We start from the raw sequence: 14,801 nt of genomic DNA, 5'->3' as shown, positions 1-14,801 counted from the left end.
ATATTCAAAATTTTAGTTTAGAATATTATAGCTGCTTACTGTTAAAATAGTTTCGATTTTTTACTCAACTGTTTAAAGACTTATAGCTTAAATAAAAACATACAAATTAATAAACTAAAGTTGCAGGAACATCAGTCGAGATTTATGTTTTCGCTGGCACTTGCAGGCGGCTCGGGTCGAACGCAGTTGCTTAGCGCGCAATCAAATATTAATTGCACTTGGCAGAATGTCAACTTTGTTCGCCCGCCTTGCCGGAAAGCTGGTGAAAGCCGGGAAAGCTGGGAAAACTGGTCGCCTGGGTCAAATTGTGAAATGACAACAACTGCCACTGCGACGGCAGCTGCGGCAGCAGCATCAACTGTCATTGCTGACATTACAAACAAAGTAAAATGCACTAAATTGTGGCCGCAAAATGAAAAAGATTAAAAGGGAAAAATGGCAGAGAGCGGACGGGGTGCAAGGTTTTTTCTGCAATCAAATCAAATACGAATTGGGAAATCGAAAACATGACAAAGATTGCATGTCACAAAAAGCGAGCGAGTAGTGGGCTCTCATCCTGATTACGAATCGATATCGGTTCGGAGCTGGGGCCATATAAAGTAATTAACCCAGAGTTCAACTCATTACGGCTATTCGCGCAAGACCAACCAATAAATCAGGCGGTCTTTGATGGACTTGCAACCCAAAGTACGAGTAATTGCAATGACTGTGTGGCCATTAAAATCAGCACATTGAAGATTTCAATTATGGGGCAGTCTCGCTATCCGGCTGCACGTCATAGCCATCGACATTTCACCGTCATCGTCGTCATTGTCGTCATCATAATCATCATCATCGTTATTATCATCATCGATGGCCATCATATAATTTAATTTGATTTTTATTTAATTGAAATTTATAACAACAATGGGCGGGTGGTAAAAACAACGTTACGAGCTGCTGTGAGCCGCGTGCGAAAGGCGAGATTCAGTCGGTTCGATTCGATTCGATTCGACTCGACTCGATATTCTCGACTCTCAAGAGCCTGCGAATGTAAAATCAAATGAAGAATAATGAGATTTACTCTTATTGTTATTGTTCCTTGCTGCATTGCTCCCGATTCTTATGACTGATTTCATTTTGTCAATTTCCCATCATTCGAATCGAAATCGCTCCTTCGTTTCTGATTGACAGACGAATGGAGTCCCAGGTCGCAAACAAAACCCACAATCGCCTTTCCTGAGCTGTCGGTTGCTTTAACGTCTAGAACGGGCTAATTAAAGTAATTTGATTAGCTCAAGTTAAACCAAGTGAGACACACAGTGAGACCAGTAGCAAATACTGTTTAATATTATATTTTGTCAACTCGAAATTAATTGAAATAATTTGTACTGCCTCTGAAATACTAATACTATTATCGTACAATCAGAAACAAATTATGATATATACGACACTGTAACTATACATTTTTTAAGTTTATTTTTTTCCGGTGCAAAATAAGAAATCCGTGCAAGATTCAGGGGAAACCCCAAGCAAGGTAAATGGAAAATCCCCTTTTGTCATTATGGGCTGCGGTTTTCTTGTGGTCAGCTTTTGCTCTCCTACGACCCCAGACATTTAAAGATTACAGCATTTTGAGTTCTCAAAGTGGATTAACAATGCTCTCGGGGTTTTCCCCCTTTGAGGCTCCCTGCTTGCCAGTTAATTAAACAAAAACTATGAGAGGACCGCCTGCTCCAGACCACTAATGGCAGGCATTTGGGATTTGAGTTATTGTGGGGCAGATCGTCGGCATTTTGCGGATCTCTGTCGAAAATGAAAATTTTGCGTAACGAATACTTCAGGTTGGAATAGCCCCAAAGCTATTCAGCATAAATTTAACAATAGCTGGCTTTGCCCAAGGCTTTTGTAAATATTTGGACGTACTTCTCGTACAGAGAAAGCACAAAACTCAATTTTCAGAACGAAATTTATTTCAAGCTTTTAAAGGTTTTCCATGTTACTCAAATTTTTTTATGAGCGGTAAAATAATATTTGTCACGCTAATAAAACATTGGATTGCATAGTAGATTTGAAATAAGATTTAAATTAAGTCATGTTTGCTTAACCTTAACATTAATTGTATATTAATGTTGTTTCTGTAAGTGGTTAAACTCAGAGTAAGCAGTCCAATAGGTTAATGCAATGCCATTTCAAAAATTAAATTCCAAATACATTTACGTAATAAAATTTTTTAGTAAATGTGTCTTGAGGTGATTGGCGATTTTTCAATTTTTAAATTTTGCCTTTGCCTTTCGTTGGTAATTTTTTCTGGTCTAGCCAGAAAAAGTGGGACGAAAAACGCACCCGAAGTCAAATAAGTCAGATGGCGTGGCCATTTGGCTAATTGCACGAACGTGCGGCCGTTGCTCTTGGCTTCGTGGAAAGTATCCAGGGACTTGGAAGCCCAGACTTCGACTCAGACCGGGAAAAATCCCTGAGGATGGGCGTACTCCAGATGCTCAGGCATACACTTGGCAGCCTATCCCGGCGCGATCCCACGACGCAGTCACGTTGAGTTAACAAAACTGATATAAATTATGAGCCCGGCGTATATTTTACACAACTGTCAGCACAGTTGCGCCACTAAAACATATTCAGCTTCTAATTTTTTGCGTTCCTCGGACGCAGAACTTCTTGGAGTGCCCGTTTGCCAACTTTGTTCCCTGCTTCGACAACTTTGCGACATGTTGCAGCCCCAGCGAAGGCGGTGGGATCCTCGGAAGACGTCGCGCCAAGATATGCTTCCCTGGGCAATAAATTCGCCACTCGTCCTGGCTACACGGCGCACCTACATCTTCGAGCCCAGCCGAACCCACGCCCACAGGACATCACTTTCCAAATTTTCTGGCACGGCAGCCACATCCTCATCCACATTTACGGGTGCTTCGCTTTCGCATTCCGCTACTCCACTGAAACGGTTCCATTTTGCACTGAAAAATAAGTAACTAAAAAGGTATTTTAAAATCTTAAAAGGTTTTACAATATTTATTTAAATAAAACTGTCTGTCTGTCTTTTGCCTGCTTAAATATAAAAAGTTTTCCCCAATCAATGCATCAATTTCTCATCAAAATTCAAAGCCTTTATAGAAAATTAACTTTAAGATATTATATGGTATGGCAATTTCAACTCCTGTTTACTTATCTGTGTAGATTTAAGACATTTTCCCATAGTTTATGAAACTTAGCTTGCAGTGTTATTGTTTTCTTCTTCGCCTATTTCTTCAGCTAGTTCGTTTTACTGCTTTTCCGGCTGCTCCTTCAGCTCGCAGAAAAGTTTGTTGCCAAAAATTTGCCGCGATTGGGTGTGAAGTTGGCGACCCATGCCAAAGTGTCTTGCCGCCCCCTATTGCCAGTTCTCCAGCTCAACACCACTCTCTTTGCTGCTGGTCCTAGCAACTCGCATATTTTGCTGGTGCGGAATACCTTAAGGCTTTTGGCGTGAATTTTATTTCAGTCGCCTTTGCTGCTGTTCTGGCCGTAAACAAGTATGCACACACGACACGACTACTCTCCGCTCCTCTCCGTCCTATAAATACGGTTTACAAACTGGGTGTTGGTTACACTTGACAAAAATTAGCTATGTCCAACAATTGAACTTGATATTTTAAATATAAGATATCCATAACCTACAGTAATACTTAATTTGAACAGATTAAAGCCTGAAACCACTAAACATATCTATAAAAATCATAACTGAATACATAAAAATTCTTTAATAGAATGTTATTTATGGCGCGAATTGTTTTCTTTTATTTTTTTCAAATAATGACCTTAACTTTTTGTTCAAATACAAATTTCGATGAAAATTGTTTCTGTGTAAATGGGTGGCTTGGTAGACATCAGCTTGTGAGCGTTTTGGGCGTGGCACCGGCAGTGTGCACTCGAAACACCTTTCACTGCACGAGGCAGTCAACTTTGCGGAAAATCGTTTGAAGCGCTTTGCACTTCGTCGACATCTTCTGCTTCCCGAACTTCCTCAGCAGCAGCTCTGAGTGGGATGAGGATGTGTTGTGCTGCATGTGTGTTGCATTGTTCCGCCGCCAAGCCAAGAACTTCAGCCTGAAGTTGACTGTTTATGGCTTTTTATTTGCGGTATGCCGCCTGCGGCTCGCGATGATCGTTTCGCTCGGCTGCATTTCTGCCCAACTTTAATCCGTGATCCATTGGCCATTATCCACGGCGGGCCATAACTCATTTCGACCGCTGCACGCGTCAACAAACTGAGTGTGACAAGCGGGGCAGAAGCCGCCGGTTCGCACTGGCGTCTGGTGGCCGGCGGTGCACCTTCCGGTACCGGTTTTCCACATCCTCTTCGCTGCCTTTTCCAGCTTCTCCCAGCTCAACCGAAATCCGCCCAGCGGAAAACACATCCGCCACGCACGCAAAATCAACCACCCACCCAACAAACAAACGCAGGCCGACAGCCGCAAACAAACGAACAAAGCACATGCTCAACCCAAAACATCTCTAGACGGGATTCTAGTCTACACTCGACAAATATTTGTTTATTAGTGAATACGAGTACATACATCTTACTCTTTAAGATGAGGAATTAAGTCGCGAAATTTATGGTTTTATTTAAAACAGCTTGTAATACTTTTGTTTTGTTATTAAAATTTTTTGTGCTTTTATTTGTTTTTTATTTAAAATGTATTCAATGCTCAAATTTGGAATATTTGCTTACACAAGTTTGAAGTGCAACAAATGGCATACAAAGCTTGCTATTCATTTTCATTTAACATGGCTTACTATATATCAAAACATTAATTGTATTCTATAAAATACTATCGCTAGCAATCGAATCTTTTATTTTTATATTAGTCGGCAGTTAAACAATACTTTTTTTATCCGTTTGTGGAAATTCTTTTAGGTTCTTTGTTATCCCTTTTCCGCTAATTATAGTGATAAGCTTTTATCCCATCATCAAAGCTTTGATGATAGGGTAACATATTTTTGGCGAGTGTGACATGGGTTGGCTCGTGTGCCGACCCAGCAATCAATCCAAATGATATACACATTTCAGACTTGGTTCAGTTCTCGGCTCAGCTCTGCTCAGCTCCGCTTGAACTGGCATGTTTGCTCAGGGCGGCGAAGGGTGAAAGATTTGATGTATTTGACAGATAGACTCCATCCGTCGGTGATTTTTTACGGCCGGAGAGGTGGAAGTGTGTGGCCTGCTAACAATATGTCTCAGTCCTGAACAGAAATGGCGTGAGCAATGGCTCTACGGTCATCGGGCCTAGGGATTATTGATATTTAAATGGCAGCTTAGCCATTAGCTGCTAGAATGTTTGCCCCAAAAAATATGCTGCCAATATGTGTGAATTGTGCTTATAAATTATGCTAATGCCGCACAGTGGATAGAAAAGTGAAATGTTTTAAGGGATAAAGTTTAAGTTACGCTATATCCGTATCAGAGTATATTGGTTATGGATTTAATGCCAAGTTATTAATATAAAAATGTTAACTATTATTTTCTTATACATTATTATACAACAAATAAATAAATCCAAGCTTATAGCTCATATGTAAAATTCGTAATTTAGCTAAATTAACAATGCATTATACTCCCGGCACACGGCGGTTGACAGAGGACTTGGCATAATTTAATTAAATAATGTGGAGCAGCTGTCCTGCGATCCTTTTGACGCAGCACCATCATTCGACCGAGCACTCTCGCATCTAATTAAAATAATGATTCCCCGACCACCGGCATTTTTTCCTGCGGAAATATTTGCGGGGCGTGGCGATTGCCTTGGACCCGGACCCGGAGTCGTCGGAGCCGGAGTTTCCGGCCAAGAAAGAGCGGCGGCGGCATCAGGGCGTAACGAAATGCACATAAAACAGAGAGAATTTACAACCAGAGTCCTTCTTAATGTGCCATGGCGAACCGCAGGACACTGCCTGCCAAAAATCAGACACCAGTCGGTCTGGGGCTGCTTTTTTGGGCGGCTTTTGGCCTCGTTTGGAGCGCTTATTCATTGTGCCTTTTAAGAGCTTCCGTTTCGTCACGCATAACGCTTTCGAACGACAATGACACGAACATCAAAATCATCAGCATTATCTGCACAGCCACTCGGAACACGGAGTACGGAGTACGGAGCACGGCGGAAGGTGGAAGGCGGAAGGCGGAAGGCGGAAGGAACAGGAACAAGGATCGGGGACAGTCCACGTATCGGGGTTTCAGTTCGAGTGAGTGTCCATGGAGAGACGAGCTCTTAAACGCCCGCAATCCAACTACAAAATGGAACCAGTGCCAGAGGGTAAGAATCCATCAGAGATGACAGTTTTGACATTTTCCTGGACAAATTTCAATAGTTTCCTTCTCTAGGAAATAAATAAAAATGGTTCAAAAGCTTTTCTTAACATTTTCCTCTAGAAAAATATTTTAAGAACATTTCGGTTTAAAGTAGAATTTAACAAAGCATACAATACTTCGTTCTGCATATATACTTTAATTTGTATCTTAGCTCAAAAACTGGTTTTATATACAACATGATTTAAAATAAATGAATCATCGAATAAAAATATCTATTTTTATATCCTAACCTTTTATTTTATTATTTACTTTTATCACTGAAAGTTTATTCAAGCTAACAAAAATATTCAATTTTATTAACAAAAGTTATCGTAAAGAGCCCGGTTTATTTAATTTTTGATTAAAAATTGATTTTAAATATTTTGAAAGTTAAAAAGTAAAAAACTCAATAGATATTTTTTTACTTAACTTAACAAACTTCCAAAGATTTATCGGCTTTAGGAGATATATAGCTGTCACCACTGGTGTGAGGTGTTCTGCTTCCCCTGCTCCCAGCCACTAGTTTTGGCCAATGAGTGAGGTGTTTCTGCCCGTCGCTCCTTGTCTGGCCATGTTTGACAACATCTAGGCAAAATGGCGACGTCGTCGTTGTCGTTTGTCGTTTGTCGTTGAGGTCTCTGCATGACAGGGCGTATGCGTAACATAGCTTTTACGAGCGTGCCTTTATCGCAATCAACAGACATCAACCGAGGCGCTTGTTAACATTGGTGCATATTTTAATTTAATGCTTAGCACCACTATAAGCTCATAAAATTTCATTGCACTCGCACACTCGAACTGAGCGAATAAATAAATAAACAAACATACGAAAACAAAAGGGAGTTTCGTTGGAATAAGCAAACAATTCATATAATTACCCGCACAGTTGCTGCGCTTAACTGATTGCTTTATTATTTTTTCGAGTGTCATGTTTGCCGATTTAATTCCGACAACAATACTGCAACAGCATAAATATAACCGAGTGCTATAGCCCCAAGTCCAGCATCCTACGAATCTCGGCCATGGTAATAACAACAATGGTCAGCTACAAAAAAATAAAATACTCGGCTTAAACACATGCAAATATTATGTCAAATAAATTTGTTCATATCATCAACACACTTACTGGGCTGGTAACTTAATTACACATGTAAACAGTTGCATCAATAAGGCAATAAAAGCGGCTGCATCTGCTGCTGATCTGAGTTGGCCAAGAGATATGCCCAACGACTGAGGCCAAAAATCTTCAAACGCATGCCGAGGCCATGTTCAATGAGCAGAAATCAAAGCGAACCAATTATTGGGGAATATAATTTGGAATTTAGGGGAACACAATCGAATTAATCTGTACAACTGATTCCCAAGAGTTGTCGAGGCAAATGTGAATAAAAATGGCAACATTTTAATGCCACTCCACGTGCAGAGAAATGAGAATTACTGCCGGCGGATTTTTGTAATTGCCACTTGTCGTGTAAATAAAACGAGTGCCACTGCCATGTGCAGTGTGCCTTTTGCATATATTACTACTCGCACTTTTTTCGCCACTTCAAGTGCGACATGTTCGACTTTTTTCGTCAGGTGCATTGACGCATAAATTCCGGCAATACAGCAATACAGCAACACAGAAGAGCGTCCCAATAAATGCGATTGGAAGCGGCAATGTTGCTAGCTGAATGATTCGGTGCTCGTCTATAAATAAACTATTTACGGAAGCATTTATAAATAAAAGAGAACCGGACCACTAATCACTGCACTGATTTACTCAAATTGGCTGTAGAATTTATGACAAGATTTGGCAAACCACTTCTAAATCCAAGTCTAATTTTAAATGGAAATTTATATTGCTTCTGCCCCCCTGGCCGCAAGCAAATCAACTGAAGTGTATCGAAATGAGATTTGGCTGATTTTCCCCATCATTCCAAATTTATATACATATATCTCCCTCTAGAATTCAGTCTGCCAAAGGCTGTGACATTTCATTTGCCGGCAATTAGAAGCCAATTTCACGCGATGCTTTCGCAGCGAGACCATAAATTTTGTGCGACATTTGTCCGGCTGGACGCGACTTAAATGGTTTAAGGTATTACGACCAAGTCTATATTTTATTGAAAGTAAGAAAGCAAATTATAATATTCGCGCAAACAATGGTTCTTCATTATAAGTGAATAATAAGTATTTGAAACCCTTGACGCAGTCAAAGCTAGAATTATTTTGTTTTTTTTTTTATATAAATCAAAAAATTTTAAATTGTTATTTATTTTGAATACAACTCGTTGTTGAATAAATATCAGAAATCCTACTAAAGCAATAATACAGCAAGTTTTACAAAGATTCGATTTAAAGTTAATTTTTTGTGTTTAAGAGAAGGCCATATTTTATAAGTCAATTCAAAAAACTCTGAAAAAAACCTAAGTAAATTGAATATTTCTGTCTGAAAGAAAATTCATCTAAATATAAACTTTCAATCCAGTTCAATTGACTTTCTTGCACAATATGGCTTCAAGTACTATGTACCCAACCTTTGCCGACTCTTTGGCTATGGTGAGGGAACATCTTGAGTATGTGCGACATGAGTCTGAAATCTTTCATTTGTCTTTGGAAATGAGGAAGCGAAAAAGAACTTTTGAACAGGATGTCGGCATTTCTCGCATCCACATAAGAAAAAATCCTGATGTACTGGCAGACTTCAAAAAGGACGAGATTACTCTAGCGCATTTTAATGCCTTAGTTCCAAAAATGTTTTATGGTGTATCGTTAGACCCTCAATTACCAACTAATTTGAAAGCCTACCTGGTGATTCCAGACGAAGAAGACTACAAACAAGAGTGATTTTGCTAAATGTAAACAAGTTACTTCAATAATATAAACTTATACATAGATATACGTATTACACACAACTGAAGCTAAGAAATAAATCCGATTGCATTGGCCGCAATTAAGGCAGTCATCAATAAAGCCATCAATCAAGTTAACTTTAAGTTCGTGACAAGATGCAACTGCCAGCTTTATACATTTCTATGTGTCATATATGCTAAAGACGAGTCATTAAGCTGGCAAAAGCTCAAAAGCAAATCACCAAAAGGGCCAAAAGTCAACTGGAATAAAACGGAAGTTGCATTCGATAGCAAGAGACATTTAATGGCCACCGGATCATTTTTCACTTCATTCATAAGCCAGGAAACGTAATTTATGATGGGAAATTCCTAAGACGAAGCAGTAGGCGATAAATTTACAGTTTTGCAAAACGTTATTAATTGCTAATTGCCGCCGAACATGATTAATGCCGTCGGAGCAGCCGCGTTCATCTCCACATCAGTATGCCCATTGAGCTGGCACTTGCACACAGTGGCAGAATATCAAATTTAGATTCAATCATGAGGAACTTACAAATATTTTGAACAAAAATAAAATATAAATAAAATATAAATATCTTGTGGATAAAGTTTTTACATCTATATCTGTATTCATAAATAAGTATATATACATGAAAGTTTTAAAGGGCCTTACATATTAGAAAATGATGAAAATTGTCTCTGTGTAGACGGAAGTCACCAGAGTTTCCACTCGAACCAAGCGTCAGCCACGTGTGACTTTCTTTCGGGCGGGCCGAGCGTGAAACTGCCGTGTAATGTAATTATTGCAAAACTATTCATCATGTTTTGGGCGCCGCCCGCAGCAAACAGCAGCCACTTAGCTGTCGCGCCGAGGGTCTGTAAAACGCTGCGTATGAGCAATGTGGGCCAAAACGCACGAGCACACAGGCGTGCGAGGTTAACTAATTAGTATGTCAAAGCCTTCCATATTGCTACGCCGAAGCCATTTCAAAGTGTTGCCTCCATTGAAAAGAAGAGCCAACCCGAAAGGCGCAAATCCTATTTAATGAAGCTTTTATATTCATAATCCCCTTCCATGTTTTCAACATATTGTGAGCCTTAAAGGACACATCTATCTGTTTTGATTAATCCTTTGTCATTGGCTCGGACTTAAGGCGAGCAACTTATTTGCTCTCAATGGGCCCCAAGAAAGAGGTTGCTCGTTCGTCGTAAAACAAAACGACCCAGCACATACAATATAAAATTAAATTAAATTTGTCAGAGGCTTGATGGCAAAGGACCATTTAATGTGCTGCCACATTTGAGGGTTATTCGTAATGGATAGTAATTTGGAGCTTGGAAGATTTGGAGTATTAAGAACTTTTAAGACCAAAATGTTGAGCATTTTTATTATTAAAAGGTGGCCAAAAGTTTTTGTTTTATTCGCTACTAGACTAACACAAACCTATTCGGTAGTCACCTCAATCTGTCTGGTTTCCCTTTGTGCTTCATGGCGGTGTCTCTTTTGAAGTCCATATACGTGATCCTTGTGTTTGTAATTTCCGTTTTTGCCCTTTTTTCGATGGCATTGACCGTCTTTTCCGAGTGTCTCATAAGGTCGACATTTACGAAAAGTTCGAAGCAAGCGGCCCGGCAGGATGTAGTTCTTTCGGGGACGATTATGCGCGGAAAAGGGAGGTCCCGAGTAAGGTGCTTTCTTTTCCATGCCATTTTCGTGGCGAACACTGCGTGCATTCGAACCGGAATAGAAGATCACCACTTGGTCGTGATCCACTCTGCTGTGATGCACTCCCACCCGATTACTTTCCCTGTGCGGTGGTAACGATCGCCTCGAACAGCCAAAGGGAGTCCTGACCTCGTTACCCTTGCACTGCATATTGTCCACCAGGCCGGCCCTGGCCTTTGCCTTCTCGAAGCCATCGTCTTTCCAGGATCGCATGATGATCCGGTTCAGGAAGAACTCGCGATCCACGCAGCCAGTCTCGGATAGAACTTCGGTGGACTTGCACTTTGATGCGGTAGGTGTATTTGAAGACTCCTGCTTACTGACCTCAGAAGGTTCCTTGGCTGCTGCAGGTGGTGCAGGTGGTGCAGGTGGTGCAAGTGGCGCTGGTGTTGCTGGTAGTGCACTTGCCGAAGGCGGTTCAGTTTTGGCTTCATCTTGAACAGTTAGCGCAAAAAAACTAAAAATGATAAACAGGCCGCACAAGCTACGATGACTCTGCATCTTGGAGTGCAAGACTAAACAGACTGAAATACTGAAATAAAGTGGAACGCATTACGTTCCCATCTTAACAATTCATTTGTTATGCTCCACCGTCACAGAAACCTTTAACATGCTATAATTTAAAGTTAATATAAGATATCTCGGACTTGAGAAAAAGTTGTACTAAATCTTCTCTAGGGAAGGGTATACAATCTTCAGTTCTATAATTTATTAAATAAAATTTAAGATGAAAAGGTTTAAAAAGTTACTGGGTTCATTCAAAGTTCCTAATATCAGTAGCTTAATGCATAAATCAAATTTATAAAATATTTAATAAGTAATTATCTAAAATAAAATATAAGCTGTACCCAGGAAATTATTTTTTATTTTAACCAACAAATTAGCCTACTTTTTTTTGGTGAGTTCTCATGAGTGAGTTCGCATTGATTTCGTTTTTACATGTCGCCTTCTATGGATGCAGCGACTCCCTCTTCCAGTCACCTCATTAGTTCGGCACATGAGTCCATCTCTTAGAGTTCTGCCAGGCAAGAATACGTACGTCCGTGGCCGATTGGTACCAGTTATTGGAGGTCCCAATTTTCTAGGTCTTTTAATAAATTTGTGCTCTCCGTCATTCCCTGAGTGCCTTAAGTTATAATCATAGCCGCCGTGTCGCACCTTGTCGCGCTCTAGTCTACTGTGGAGCACTTTAACTCGATTAAATTCCCTGTGCGGTGCTAACCGAGGCTTTTCACATCCAAAAGGAGTCCTGATCTCGCCTTCCCTGCACTGCATATTGTCCACCAGGCCGGCCCTGGCCTTTGCCCTCTCGAAGCCTTCGTCCTTCCAGGATCGCATGATGATCCGGCTCAGGAAGAACTCGCGATCCACGCAGCCATTCTCGGATAGAACTTCGGTTGATTTGCACTTGGATGCGGGCGATTTGTTTAAAGACTTTGGCTGATTGATCTTAGGAGGTTCCTCGGCAGCTGCAGGTGGTGCAGTTGGTTCAGGTGTTGCAGCTGATTCTGGAGTTGAAACTTTCGGCTCATCTTCAAGTGTCTGTCCGACTAAGCTCAGTATTAGGCTTAGTACGATTGATACCCTTTTTTTCTTCATCTTGCGACTAACTTGTCGCTGATCTCAATCCCAACTAAAATAATATTTTAAAATTAGTTCATGTAGAAATAATTGTATCATGTTCTTGTGCATACAAAGATTTGTTTTACCCAAGCGTGAAATGTACTATTATTTTTTCATTTTATTTTTATAGCTGGTAGTAACATTCATACAAAGCGCGTAACGTAGAGAGTAAAGTTTTTTTCTTACCTTATAAAGTTTAAAAATTCTTAGTTATGTAGTATTCAGGTGTGAGAAAAAATCCGAAATGCATTATAAGATAATTATGGTCAATTTTGACTGCTTATTTGTGAGTTAGTTCGTCAAAATGTTAGGTTTTACATATTGAAACACGCATATAAGGATAAACGTCATGTAAAGTTCTTCAAATATTATCGATATTTAGTAGTTGGTTAGAATATCCACCGAAATCAATTTGAGGACAACTGAAACTTTCAAGGTGTCGCCCCAGCAAGTTGTTTCTCTTTCGGGCTTGTTGTTTCGTTGTGCAATCTCAATTTCCCCCACAATAAAATTAATGTTTAACGTAGCCAATTCCGAATCGTTTATTTCACATAAAAATGCGATAAATAAGCGGCGCATCCTGTGCGACAACGTCGAAGACTCCAAGGATAAGCAGTTGTTGTTATTGTGCGTGGGCGGCTGTGGTTGTTGCTTATATTGTTGGCATGGAGTGTTGTTGTGCTCCTGTTGTTGGTATTTCATTCGCTGCGCACCTCCAGTATCGTGTATTTATAGCGCAAACAATGCAAAGGATGTTGTGCAAGGACATACGCGCCGGATTAAGGCGGGGTGCAAACGTGCGGCGCGGGAACTATGAGAATGGGGGCTTACCAACAAATCGCCGCCACGCCCCTCGTTTTCTCTCTCTTTCTTTCTCCGCCTTTCTCCATTCTCTTTGACGATGGGCTAAAAATAAAGGGGAGAACCACATCGAAACCAGGAGACAAAAGCTGCGAAGCTGCTTACTTCATGGGTCTCTTATTCAACGAAAACTACAGGGAAGTCAGGGACCTGATCGAAGTTTCTATTTAAACAATTTATTTTGAACATTTCTAAACTTATCTCAAAAAAAATCTCGACTTACAAACATAAAAATTTAATGAATTATTTATTAATGGTTTTCATTTAACTTAGCAGTATTCTGTCCTTTAACAAATGTCAAATATTTTGAATACAACCAAAGTATACCCAAAACGGATATTAAAATATGTAAGACCACGTGCAGGATCAGGAGAAGTAGTTTGAGATGGAGTAATAAGTAGAGTGCGGTAACAATGGCGGGCCACGCGACCCCTCCGAAATCCTGGCAACCCTGGCTCCCGCTTTGCGGCTCCCGTTAAAAATTTCATGTTAATGGCCACACGAAGATTCGCTCTTAACCCTTTTGCCCCGTGGGTGTCTGTATGTGGGGGTGAGTGTGAGCGTGAGTGTGTGTATCTGTGGCAGCCTGTAAGTGTGCGTAACAGGTCATTGTGCCAGCGTTTTTCGGTCGCACCTTTATGGCGAGGACACGGCAGCTTATTTCCTTTGGCTATCCCTTCTGCAAATTTCATTCCAGCCGGTGCACACGCAACCGTCTTGCCGTTGGACGTCCTTTCGTCCTTTTCCACCAAAAGGGAAATTGCTTTAATTAAGGATATCTTGTGAAATGTTTGCTCATATTTATAACCCCGTCGGTACGGTACAGTGGAAGGGTGGAAAGGTGGAGGGGTGGAAGGGTAAAAACCGAATGGTAAAACTAGAAAAAGGTGCGCAATCAAAGGCGGAAAATCGTTAGAGAATAAAATCGAAATAACAAAGCGGCCACAGGAGAGAGATAGCGAATGAAAGAGGAAAAAGTATAGGGACGCAAGACAAGGACATAATGCGCTTTTCTCGCTGTGGAGCGGTTTGTTTTCCTTTTCTTTTTTCCGCTGAAGGACCTGCGGACATTTTTGGTTGCCTTCTGTTTTTCCAGCGGTCCTTTGACTATTTGCCATCTTGCTGGCTTCATTTGTTTGTGTTTGCTTGTCAGGGTTCTCCGTTCAGCGCTTTGGGTATTTCGACGGGATAATAAGATAAAAGCTTTAGTGCCATTCGGGCCGAGTTAGTTAATTGCGTAAATGGCAGTTGCGCCCTCATTTTATTCCATTTTATACTGCTCTTATTCCGATTGAATCGTGCAACCAAATTGGGTGATTAGCAATTGCATTTCACCGGCGATAATCCTTCAGATTTCCCCCTTTTCCATTTCTTCAGCACGAAATTTCTCCAGGCGGTCAGGCTCTGTTGCTGCTCATCTTTTATTCAGCACGCAACA

The 14,801-nt window shown here is 40.6% G+C and overlaps 2 protein-coding genes and 2 long non-coding RNA genes across 7 annotated transcripts; 1 reads left to right on the top strand and 3 right to left on the bottom strand.

The window, feature by feature from the left end:
- Positions 1-6,794: 6,794 nt before the first annotated feature.
- Positions 6,795-8,169, bottom strand: LOC128264630 (uncharacterized). 2 transcript variants are annotated; one of them, XR_008268756.1, is made up of 3 exons: positions 7,446-8,169; positions 7,198-7,364; positions 6,795-7,117 (listed from the first exon to the last, which is right to left on the bottom strand). It is a non-coding gene; the product is annotated as an uncharacterized LOC128264630 (long non-coding RNA). The 2 variants fall into 2 exon arrangements; XR_008268755.1 differs by lacking the exon at positions 6,795-7,117 and having other exon boundaries at positions 7,191-7,364.
- A 129-nt stretch (positions 8,170-8,298) lies between these two features.
- Positions 8,299-9,282, top strand: LOC128261516 (uncharacterized). 3 transcript variants are annotated; one of them, XR_008268264.1, is made up of 2 exons: positions 8,299-8,399; positions 8,790-9,282. It is a non-coding gene; the product is annotated as an uncharacterized LOC128261516 (long non-coding RNA). The 3 variants fall into 3 exon arrangements; XR_008268263.1 differs by having other exon boundaries at positions 8,381-8,430; XR_008268265.1 differs by lacking the exon at positions 8,299-8,399 and adding an exon at positions 8,683-8,731.
- A 556-nt stretch (positions 9,283-9,838) lies between these two features.
- On the bottom strand, positions 9,839-11,394 carry LOC128260600 (uncharacterized). Its single transcript, XM_052993744.1, has one exon. It carries the CDS (start codon positions 11,378-11,380, stop codon positions 10,598-10,600), a length of 783 nt encoding a protein of 260 aa, XP_052849704.1. The 5' UTR covers positions 11,381-11,394; the 3' UTR covers positions 9,839-10,597.
- Positions 11,395-11,743: 349 nt separating this feature from the next.
- LOC128263822 (uncharacterized) lies at positions 11,744-12,499 on the bottom strand. Its single transcript, XM_052999078.1, has one exon. It carries the CDS (start codon positions 12,476-12,478, stop codon positions 11,786-11,788), a length of 693 nt encoding a protein of 230 aa, XP_052855038.1. The 5' UTR covers positions 12,479-12,499; the 3' UTR covers positions 11,744-11,785.
- Positions 12,500-14,801: the final 2,302 nt, after the last annotated feature.

This window comes from Drosophila gunungcola, chromosome 3R (genome assembly GCF_025200985.1).
Source record: "Drosophila gunungcola strain Sukarami chromosome 3R, Dgunungcola_SK_2, whole genome shotgun sequence".
NCBI lineage: Eukaryota > Metazoa > Arthropoda > Insecta > Diptera > Drosophilidae > Drosophila > Drosophila gunungcola.
This window is presented reverse-complemented; position numbering and strand designations above follow the sequence as displayed.